This window comes from Aedes aegypti, chromosome 2 (genome assembly GCF_002204515.2).
Source record: "Aedes aegypti strain LVP_AGWG chromosome 2, AaegL5.0 Primary Assembly, whole genome shotgun sequence".
Taxonomy (NCBI): Eukaryota; Metazoa; Arthropoda; class Insecta; order Diptera; family Culicidae; genus Aedes; species Aedes aegypti.
Window position 1 is genome coordinate 215,823,985 of NC_035108.1, and position 12,035 is coordinate 215,836,019.

The 12,035-nt window shown below is 38.7% G+C and overlaps 1 protein-coding gene across 9 annotated transcripts in view; it reads left to right on the plus strand.

Moving 5' to 3' along the window:
- LOC5570873 overlaps positions 1–5,475 on the plus strand; it is a 49,183-nt gene extending 43,708 nt beyond the window's left edge. For 3 of the 9 annotated variants that reach the window (XM_021843963.1, XM_021843964.1, XM_021843971.1), the window contains 10 exons: positions 172–864; positions 1,669–2,241; positions 2,299–2,477; positions 2,539–2,678; positions 2,910–3,164; positions 3,222–3,372; positions 3,431–3,706; positions 3,760–4,160; positions 4,479–4,604; positions 4,734–5,475. In XM_021843963.1, coding sequence (XP_021699655.1) covers positions 172–864; positions 1,669–2,241; positions 2,299–2,477; positions 2,539–2,678; positions 2,910–3,164; positions 3,222–3,372; positions 3,431–3,706; positions 3,760–4,160; positions 4,479–4,604; positions 4,734–4,782 — 2,843 coding nt within the window. In that variant the 3' untranslated portion in view covers positions 4,783–5,475. Of the gene's footprint in view, positions 1–171; positions 865–1,668; positions 2,242–2,298; positions 2,478–2,538; positions 2,679–2,909; positions 3,165–3,221; positions 3,373–3,430; positions 3,707–3,759; positions 4,161–4,478; positions 4,605–4,704 lie in introns of all 9 variants that reach the window. The other 6 variants (XM_021843967.1, XM_021843970.1, XM_021843968.1 and 3 more) reach the window with 5 other exon arrangements.
- The last annotated feature ends 6,560 nt before the right edge of the window (positions 5,476–12,035 follow it).

The following is a 12,035-nucleotide window of genomic DNA, read 5'->3' on the forward strand; positions in this document are numbered from 1 at the left end:
TTCCGTGTTTCACTATGGGGGTAAATGTGAAAAAGTTATAACATAAATCGTACATGTGAAGTAATAGTTTTACACAAGAACACCTCTGCAAAAAGAAAAAAAGCACTAAAAGTCGTGCCGATCATGTTGAGCACCTTGCATTCGTCACACTTACAAGTAAAACCTTTCCAGGTGGTTATCCATCAACAGACAGATATCCTGGACCAACGGATCGTTATCCAATGGGCCCGGGAACAGATCGTTATCCAGCGGATTTCGATGGAAGATATCCACCGGTGTACGACAATCGGTTTCCAGGGGATCGCTACGGACCAACAGATCGGTATCCGGATCGTGAACCCGACCTCTATCCTGGAATACCTCCCATGCGTTACCCTCCACCCGACTCAAGATATCCTCCAGACACAAGATACCCCCCAACTCCGGACACGCGCTATCCAACGGATTCGCGATATCCTCCTGACTCTAGGTATCCAGTTGATAATAGATATCCTAAGGATCCGCGTTACCCCACAGACCCTCGATATCCCACTGATTCACGATATCCACCGCCCACTCCCGACTCAAGGTATCCGCCAATGCGACCAGAAACTCGCTACCCTCTAGCACCGACTGGAACCCGTTATCCTCCTCCATACATGCCACAGATGTATCCTAACTATCAGTCAGGTTATCCACCGCCACCTAGAACTCCTCCAGATCGTGGATTCACCACTGATCGCTACCCACCTCCCTTGAGACCAGTCGACAATAACCGTTACCCAGCACCCGATTCGCGATACCCCATGGAACCGATTCCGGCACAGGGTCGTTACCCAACGTCACAACATCAGATCCCACTGCTTCCGCACAAATACAACGATGGTAATCAAATGTTTCATTTTTCTTATGATAATCCATGTTACATGTTATGTGTTGCTATACATCAGTATAAATGTGAAAATTTGGAACAGTAATCCCTTCATCTAGGGCACTTTTTGCCAACGTGAGAAAGAAAAATGCGTGAATTAAGTCCTGGAACTTATGGAAATTCGCTTCCAACACTCCAGCAGATGTCAAGCATCTAAAAAATTTGGTTTAAGTAGTCGCCTGCTGCCGTACCATACAACTCGAAATTCTCAAAAAAAAATCTTCAGATAGTTTGAAATCTTTGCTGATAGTGAAAAATTGACCAGAACGTATTTCGTCTTTGTAAATCTAGACTACCTTACGACCGTTTTTCATTATGGGACAAATCGGCATGTGAACAATAGAACATTTTTCGCTTGAGGAAAAGTTATCGTCGACTGATCAATGCGAATCATCACTTCATACACCTAATCGACTGACGGAGCTAAACGCTACGAACCCAGAATGTGGACTTGACAGCAGCAAAGTAGAAGATCAAGATTGATATTAACCTACTATTGATGTGGATGTAGCTCATTTCCCAGCGAGTCTAACCCCAGAATATCTCATGCTTCGGGTTAGAATAAACGCGGCTGTAACCTGAATAACTTTTATCTTCTTTGCTTTTTATTAACGAATATCTTAATAAAAAGCAAAGAAGATAAGCGTTTTAGATCAATGGATTACTGTAGTTTACAAGTACAAGTTTGCTATTTATCGCTCAATCTCATAAATAGATGGCAGTAGTATTAAAATGTTAACAAATTCACGTTTCCTTAGGTTATGATCCGTACGAACGTGGATACGGAGATAATCGTGGCTACGGTCCGTACTATCCACCATCGGGAGTGGGAAGAATACCACCCCCAATGCCACTGCCGGCATTCCCAGATCGAGACCGTGGCTACCGGCGTCCAGGAATGCCCGATGGAGGAGGTTATCCGTTTGAAATACCTTACGGGCCTTCCAGTTCCGGATACGATAACACTCTCGGGGGTGGAGACGGTTTCGGAGGGTTCGGACCACAACGGCCGTATGAAACTCGGTGCGATGGCTACGACAGCTTCAAACAGATGGCTTCCAAGCGCAAGATGCGGAAACAATTCATAAGGCGAGTAATCAATGCACCATCGCTGGGAGTTTGTCAGCAGGAGTGTGTCGCAGCTAGAGATTTTATGTGCCGCAGCTTCAACTACAGGGAATCGGCTCCCTATGAAACTGAAGGCAATTGCGAGTTGAGTGACCGGGATTCCAGAGATCTGGACATACCCAGCAGCCAGATGTTTGAAACCGACAACTCAGATTACTACGAAAGATCAATGGGACGGGGTCAAGGGGATGAATGCTTGGATGGTTAGTTGAGATTACTTTCTCGAAATCTTAACCAAAATTCATCAAGTTTTATTTTAGTTGGCCAGCTGTGTAACGAAGACGGTATGGAGTTCACTTTGAAGACACCGGAAGGATTTGTTGGAAGAATTTACGCATACGGTTTCTACGACCGTTGCTTCTTCCGAGGTAACGGTGGCACTGTAAACGTTCTTAGGATTAGCGGTCCTGGAGGATATCCAGAGTGTGGAACTCAAAGGGTAATTGTTTTCCATTATGCCGAATCCTCAACGAATTGAATTATATTTGTTTTTTTTTTAGTATGGAGACACAATGACCAACATCATCGTTGTTCAGTTCTCGGATAATGTTCAGACTGGCAGAGATAAGCGGTTTAACTTGACCTGTATGTTCCGAGGACCTGGTGAAGCAGTTGTTACCTCAGGATATATTGGAGCAGGGTAAGAGAGAACTACTGTACTAATCTTTACTTCACTGCATGTCTGTAGCCAACTCGATGCATGGAAAAACTTTAGATAACTGACAATAGAAATAGTAGCATAGCTACTAACCCATATCAAACAAAAGACCTTTGACTGTTTAATCTTGTACCGTCCCCGGCAACCTCCCCAGCCGATGGTACAAGATAAAATAAGACAAAGGACGTACGATTTCTTCGGTCTGAAACGTAGTTTTAATGAAATTGACAGATCAGGCAGTCCGATCCCGATCGAGTATCTACCGGCAGAAAATTCGATGAGCAACAAAGTGCGGCTTATGATTCTGTACCAGGGACGACCTACGACAACCATTGCCGTTGGTGACCCGTTGACATTCCGCTTGGAATCTCAGGATGGATACAGCCATGCTACAGATATCTTTGCAACAAATGTTGTAGCGCGGGATCCTTACTCTGGAAGAAGTGTTCAACTGATTGATAACTATGGGTGAGTTCAACATGTTTTTCTGTAGTTCTGTTGTGACACAAATCTTTCAATTCACAGCTGCCCAGTGGACAATTTGGTGTTCCCAGAACTTGGACGCTCAAGAGATAATGACGCTTTGGAAGCGAGATTCAACGCATTCAAAATTCCAGAGTCCAACTTCTTAGTTTTCGAAGCAACGGTCCGAACTTGTCGAGGAGGCTGTCAACCGGTGCGTATATCGAACGGTAGAGCTGAGTAATTTGTTCTATAACTACGAGTTTTTGCAGGCTTATTGTCCTGGGCCCAGTGGTCGATCGGAACCGTCATTCGGAAGGCGAAGGAGATCTGTATCCGAAAACCCGACAGACTTCGATGGAACAGCTGAGCCGCTGACTAGCAGTAATACGGATGACGATGATGATGAGGTTTCGATAGTCAATGGAACAGTTATACGCGACACAAAGGTGCTAAAGAATGGGACGAAGGATGGCGAGGACTCTACCGGAGATGATCTTGAAGCAAATGCAAGTGAAATGCCCGAGCAAGTGCGCGAGATGATTGAGGTAATTCAGAGCATTCGGAGTATCTTAGCTTCAATTCAAAAAGTAATTAAAAGTCTCGCGCTTTTCACACTTTACAGGTTTTCCAATCCCGTGAAGAGATGCAACAGGACACGGTTGCCAGGAAAATGGTTGCTCCACAAGAGACCGTCTGTTTGACACATTCGGAATACTACGGATTACTAAGTGCATTGATCCTGCTCATGATTCTTCTCATCAGCATAACGTTTGCCTCCGGGTTAGCTTATCGGAGGTATTGGAAAGTGTTCATGAAGAATCGGGCACTTGATCGAACGTCTCCGGTTAATTCTTTCACTCCGTCTGCATTGCATAACGTATCCGGAAGTCAATTCCATGCATCCGGCAGAGGAACCTCGTCATCTCGAGGCGAAGGAAACATACGTTCACCAGGATTATCACTCTTTGGAAACGGACTACAGAAAACTTTTGCCACCGGGTAAGTTACCTGCTATAATTAGGTTTTAGGATGCCAATCACAAAGAGATATTGGCCAGTTTGGTCAACAGAACAAAAGTTATTGAGATAAAAAAAAACCTAATCTATCTGCAGTCGCGCCAATGGCGCGAACTGATTTTTAGATAGTAGTTGTACTCAGTACAAGTTGTCTCGGCTCATCCGAACAATACGAATGAACAACTTGATGTGCACAAAATACGATCATATTGAAAAGGCAATTCTTATTTTAAGTACAAAAAACTATTCCTATTCAGACACATTCCGTCAGAAAAATAAATAAATTGTTTACCTATTGTAGGAACCTCTCCCGAATGTGTCAAATTCCTGTGATGAATCCAATTTCCAGGACCAACGGTAATAAAAGTGAATTTGATGACCCCAGCGAACCGATCTACACTGACCCTTCCCTCTTTGAACGATCAAGGTAAGCCCAACGAAATCCACAAATCTCTCCTCACCCGAAACCCGTTCTGGCTTTAAATGACTGTTCTAAAATGTTGCTACCTTCGCTTTTATAATTGCAGAATATAAACGCCTTTGAACCCTCTTTCAGATCACTGCGCAGCATCGCTGTTGACCAAACCGATGCCAACAATTCTTGAATCCAAAATGAGCTCTAGATTTAATTAGGATACACTCGTAACCATTCCGTTGACCGTAGCGATGGTTTTAGGCATAAGTTCAAAAATGAAAGCAAAAGTTTACGATTAACATGGCTACGTTCTACATACATAAATTTAAGCATGTGATGTAAAGGAGCATACATCCTATGATATGCCAGATGAAAGCTCATACATTTAAGTTCTGTGATGGCTAAAGATAGCAGCGGACCGTAAATGGCCGCAAAAGGATTCTTTATTTTATAAACCGAAAATGTGAATACACTTTTCCTTTGCCCTTGGAGGAACATTGTTTTACACTGAAACTGTTGTCTACCAAAGTTTGATAACATACTGGGGTGGATAATGCGATGAGGTCTGTATAGTCGTCGAATCTCTTCTTAATTTATTCGTATAATGATAAGTAGCATAGGCAATAATTCATTTATAAAACTATACATTCCGGAAAAGAGACACCTAAATGTACGAAAGATAAATCAATAAAAATTGAAATCTGCAATGAAAATCACTCATCCACTTCTATTGAAATGCGTTTCGCGACTATTATTCATATTTGCAAAACACACGCCGAACATTTCTCGGATTGTAGACATTATCTCACAATGGTCTCTTAATGTCAAAATATATGTATTTTAATTAGCTTACATTTTATAATAAATATTAACTGCAAATGAATAACCTACTTTTATTTGAGAAAGAAAACTTGTAACATAATCGAGCAATACATGGATTACATTTTTAATATATTTTAGAAACTTTACCAAAGTCTTTCCCTTAAGGCTAAGTAGCCTCATTTGTTTTGGCAACAATGATGACTTTTCAGCTTGCATTTTAAAGTGATAAAACTCAGTCTTGATAGTTTATATTGACTTGAAAAGGTATCACTGTCCGCGCTAACATGTATAAAGTATGCTGATACTTTTTCAGCTGTGTCAGTGCAAAACCAACTGATTTTCTTTGATTCGCAATCGTGAGATGAATTAGCAACAATCATTACCCACGCGTACAAATTTCAATGACGGCCTACTTCGCCTTAAGAGTTTATGAAGCAATCAAACGCCTTTTTCTTACTCATGATTCTATTCGTCATCAAACGTCAACATCCCACCGCAAAATCGCTAGTGTTTGGAGGGGATTTTAACCTCCAAATTGCCAAATAACCTCCAAATCATCACCTCCAAGTTAGTTCTAATACACTCCGTTATATGAAATATGGTGGCGCATCGATGGTTGCAAGTTTATCGTTAAACAGTCAATAGGAGTATATGCACGAAGCTTCCAAACCCGAAACGGAAAGGAAATTTTTCGGGTTTGAAAGGTTACAAACTATCCAGTCGGGTTTTGAACAGAGCAACAATATGAAAGCTTTCTTGTTCGTTAGAAACGATGATTTTTTTTTTTTTACCTTGGTGGTTTATTCAGGTTTTTCTTACTTTTTTTGAGAATCGGATCGGGTTCGGGTTTAGTATTAAATTATCTTTTCGGTTTCGGGTCAGGCCCAGTTGAAGACACCTTCGTAATAATGAAGAAGGAGACATTGAGGATACAAATATTTATCCATTGATGTTACCAAAACAGAGTACATGGTTGCAGGTAAATATAGAGTTGACCTATTAATATTTTTAAAACTGTCTGGAAATCTCTGATTTTTCATGTTAAAATAGACTTCTGGTCAAAATTTCAGTCAATTTGGAGAAAATTCAGGTGTGCTTCAAATCAATTTTGTGGTTTTGGGCTAATTTTAAGCTTTAAAAATTCATAAGTAGCGAACGGAACACCAAAAAATATCGGAAATACTTCTAAATAGTAGTTGATTCAATTCTAAAAACTGTCGAACACGATTTTATGGTAGGAGCAAGGTTTTATTAAATTCTCCAGTGAAAAACCAGGTTTTGTTGAAAATGAAAAAGGATGTTTATTGACCGAATACACTTGACAGATGGACAAAAAAAAATTCCTACGTCTACTATGTTTTCGTATCTACTAACGATCTTGCAATTCATATCAGCAACACTCCTCCTCAAAAACGGAAAACCTACATAGGGTAGGTGTACCAGTTATGGACATAGTGGTTCCCTATTTCGCCATACGTGATTACTTTAATGCCTTCAAATTTTGAAAATTTTTGTGTGTTGTAGAAGTTAGATTTAAGATATATCTTGATGTTAAGACATTCAAAAAGATTTAAAAAGTAGAAGTTGCTAGAATTTTACATATGGCCAAATAGGGAACCACTATGGCCATAACTGGTACACTTTCCCTACTTGATTTAGACTGAATTCTACAAATTCAATCTGTAAAGTTCTACCTTCCTTCCTTCCTACAACAATAGTATTGCCGCCCTTTATTATATAACATTTGTTAGTTTTAAAAACAATAAAATTAATGATTGCTGGCAAAGAAACAAGATTTGATAACAACCCTGGCACAACTATCACGTCCTTTAGTAACACCGGAACGGTACATCCTCTCCCATTGTCTGCGGACACTACAGTTTCTCCTTTAGTATCGCACAACACCTTTCCGCAATTTGCCATATAACGTTTTTTTTTCATTTCCTCGATATTGTTCATCAAATCTGCACGGCTCGTCATGTGACTGGTAGCTCCTAAATCTACCAATCATCGGTTTTCTCTTCCTCAAACGCAGCAAAGCAAACATTTCCTTGAAATTCACTCTTCTATCGCAACTGCGGAACGCATTTTTAGCCTCGTCGTTGATCTGGATGAATCATTCCGAACCTTCTTCAGCAACTCACAATCACGCATTAGGTGATCAGCACTGTCGCAAGTATAGCACAAACGATTAACATCAGATTCCTTGGTCTGCCTTTGGATCACCTTAGCTGCAAGGGCTTTACGATCATTGAATTCATCATCTATTTCACGACGCCGTTCAAACTCTTCCAATAATTTTGTTTTCACGAAAATCATCGTAAAAATGTCCATCCTGCCTTGAATCGAGGCCACGATGCTTTCATATGATCGGGGTAAACTTGCCAGGATAAAAGCTGCCTTCATGTCCTCGTCCATCCTGCATCCAACGTTTTCAATCCTTTCAAATAGGTCATCAAATGTCACCGCCTAAGCTCCAGTTATAAGCTTTCAATTTTTGATCAAAGCAACCTTTCCCACCGAAGAGTCCTTCACATAATGGGGCTCTGCACAAAAATGTTCCTCTCCCTTTCACTCTTTTACGAAATTTGTAAACAACAAGGCCAGTAAATGTCAAAATCCCATGCAAAATCAAAACAGTGCAAAGGCCTATACTCCTTATTATCCTAGAGCAGCATCCATGTTTCTCTTGCTGTACCTGCATCTTTGATGATCTTCAGCAGGGCGTCTTCAATAAATGATCCAATAGTTTGAAGCGCTAACTCATCTTTCGTCTTACATTCAATCGCTCTTTTCTTATCCCTCGTTTCAGCGCAAACGTAGCTCCACAGACCTTCTTCTTCTTCTTGGCATTAACGTCCTCCTGGGACAGAGCCTGCTTCTCAGTTTAGTGTTCTTATGAGCACACAGTTATTAACTGAGAGCTTTCTTTGCCAATGTTGCCATTTTCGCATTCCACAGACCTTGACGAGCGAGAATCGTCCAGGTTTCATAGTTGTCGTAAGATAAACGCTTGATTTCCAGCTTCAAGAAATCCATTTCGTCCTCCACCTATACGATTACTTCGGCCAGAAACGAATCACTTTTAACTCAACCGGTTAACACAACTCAACAAAACACTGTCATCTGGGCCCATAACCTGTTGAATTCTCCAGTGAAAAACCAGGTTTTGTTGAAAATGAAAAAGAATGTTTATCGACCGAATACACTAACTCGAATGACAGATGGACAAAAACAAAATTCCTACGCCTACTATGTTTTCCCATCTACTAACGTTCTGGCAATTCATATATCCAACAGTTTCAACATAGTTTAGTGCTCCAAGTTTCATGTAAATCATTGTATTTTGATTATATTTTTTCATACTAGTATGAATGTTTCGGATTTTTCATTTCCAGGACATGATCACTATGCATATCTAAAATTCAATCCCGTTTAAAGTTACAAGTTACCTGACGAAAATAAAATGTAAAAAATAGGAAATTAGGAAGCAGATTTGTAAATCCGCTGTGGGTGAGCACCACCGTGAGCTTCGAAGAATGTTTTTTTAGGATCTTTCATTTCTTATATCTAGGTGTTCTGTGTTAGATAACACTATCATCCTAATTTGGTAAAAAAAAATTAAGGTTTTTTTTTTTTTTTTTTTTTTTTTTTTTTTTTTTTTTTTTTTTTTTTTTTTTTTTTTTTTTTATTAGTATCATTCCAAATATTACATTCATTTCTTATATCTAGGTGTTCTGTGTTATTTGACAACACTATCATCCTAATTTGGTAAAACAAATTTAAGATTTAATTAACATTTTGTTAACAACATATTACATTTCATTTGCCGTAGCAGTTCAGTTTTTTTTACAGGTGAGTTGATTTCACCTGCTTATAAGAGAAAAAAAAAAGTTTTTAATATACTTAACCTAACTTAACCTAAACATATAACGCATTAATCGTGGCAATAGAAGATTGTAACGATTTTTGCCTGAAATTATTAATGATTGTATTTGACATTTGTTCCAATGTTTCAACATTGGATATTCTATGTAACTCATTGGTACTATACCAGGGAGGAAGCCTCAGAATCATTTTCAAAATTTTATTTTGAATTCTCTGCAGAGCTTTCTTCCTGGTATTACAACAGCTAGTCCATATTGGTACAGCATACAACATGGCTGGCCTGAAAATTTGTTTGAATATCAACAGCTTGTTCTTAAGACAAAGTTTTGATTTTCTATTAATAAGGGGATAGAGACATTTTACATATTTATTACATTTGGCTTGAATGCCCTCAATGTGATTTTTGAAAGTTAAATTCTTATCTAGCATGAGCCCTAGATACTTAACTTCATCTGACCAATTTATTGGAACCCCTCTCATCGTGACAACATGTCTACTTGAAGGTTTCAAATAAAGAGCTTTTGGTTTATGTGGGAATATTATTAGTTGAGTTTTGGAAGCATTAGGAGAAATCTTCCATTTTTGCAAGTATGAAGAAAAAATATCCAAACTTTTTTTGCAATCGACTACAGATGACACGCAGGCTTCGTCCTTTGGCGGAGAGGCCTGTGTCATCCGCAAACAAAGATTTTTGACATCCCTGAGGTAGCTCAGGTAAGTCAGATGTGAAAATATTGTATAATATTGGTCCCAAAATGCTGCCTTGAGGAACACCAGCTCTTACAGGAAGTCTTTCAGATCTGGAGTTCTGATAATTAACCTGGAGTGTACGATTTGACAGATAACTTTGAATTATTCTAACAATGTATGTTGGAAAATTAAAGTTTTTTAATTTTACAATCAAACCTTCATGCCAAACACTGTCGAATGCTTTTTCTATGTCTAGAAGAGCAAAACCAGTAGAATAGCCTTCAGATTTGTTGGAACGGATCAAATTTGTTACACGTAAAAGTTGATGAGTGGTCGAATGTCCATGGCGGAATCCGAACTGTTCATTGGCAAAAATTGAATTTTCGTTGATGTGGGCCATCATTCTGTTCAAAATAACCTTTTCAAAAAGTTTACTGATGGAGGAAAGCAAACTGATTGGACGATAGCTAGAAGCTTCTGCAGGATTTTTGTCTGGTTTTAAAATTGGAAAAACCTTAGCATTTTTCCATTTGTCAGGAAAATATGCTAATTGAAAACATTTGTTAAATATATCAACTAAAAATGATAAGCTACTTTCTGGAAGTTTCTTGATGAGGATGTAGAAAATTCCATCATCGCCAGGAGCTTTCATGTTTTTGAATTTTTTAATAATAGTTCTCACTTCTTCCAAATCAGTCTCCCTGGCATTTTCGAAAACGTTCTCTTGATTGCGAATATTTTCGAACTCCTGAGTAACTTCATTTTCAATTGGACTAGTAAGTCCTAAATTAAAATTGTACGCACTTTCAAACTGCATAGCAAGTTTTTGAGCTTTTTCGCAATTAGTTAGTAATAATTTGTTTTCCTCTTTCAATGCCGGTATTGGCTTCTGAGGTTTTTTCAAGATTTTCGATAATTTCCAAAAGGGCTTAGAGCCAGGGTCCAATTGAGAAATTTTATTTTCAAAATTTTTGTTTCTTAATTGAGCAAAACGTTTCTTGATTTCTTTCTGCAAATCCTGCCATATAATTTTCATAGCAGGATCGCGAGTGCGTTGAAATTGCCTTCTCCTCACGTTTTTAAGACGGATCAAGAGTTTAAGATCATCGTCTATAATCACGGATTCAAATTTTACTTCACATTTTGGAATTGCAATGCTCCGGGCTTCAACAATGGAATTTGTTAAAGTTTCAAGAGCATTGTCAATATCCAGTTTAGTTTCTAAAGAAATGTTAACATCAAGATTGGAGTCAACATACGTTTTATATATATTCCAGTCGGCTCGTAAATAATTGAAAGTGGAGCTGATAGGTTTGAGAATCGCTTCTTGGGATATTTGAAATGTAACAGGGACATGATCAGAATCAAAATCAGCATGAGTAATCAGTTGGCTACAAAGATGACTAGAGTCGGTTAAGACCAAATCAATCGTAGATGGATTTCTAGAAGAGGAAAAACATGTGGGGCTATCAGGGTATTGAATTGAGAAATATCCTGAAGAGCACTCATCAAATAAAATTCTGCCGTTGGAATTACTTTGAGAATTATTCCATGACCGATGTTTGGCATTAAAGTCACCAATGACAAAAAATTTTGACTTATTGCGAGTCAATTTACGCAAGTCAGTTTGGAGCAAATTAACTTGCTGCCCAGAGCATTGAAAAGGCAAATAGGCAGCTATGAAAGTATATTTACCAAACTGTGTTTCAACAGAAACACCTAAAGTTTCAAAAACTTTAGTTTCAAATGACGAAAACAGTTGATGTTTTATACGCCTATGAATGATGATTGCAACTCCCCCACATGCCCCATCAAGTCGATCATTACGATAAACAAAAAAGTTAGGATCTCTTTTGAGTTTAGATCCAGGTTTTAAATACGTTTCGGTAATAACTGCTATATGCACGTTATTAACCGTAAGAAAATTAAACAGCTCGTCCTCTTTACCATTCAGAGAACGAGCATTCCAATTTAAAATATTTAAATTATTATTTGGATCCATTAGAAAAACGTAATCCAATAACAATTTGATTTGTAAATTTT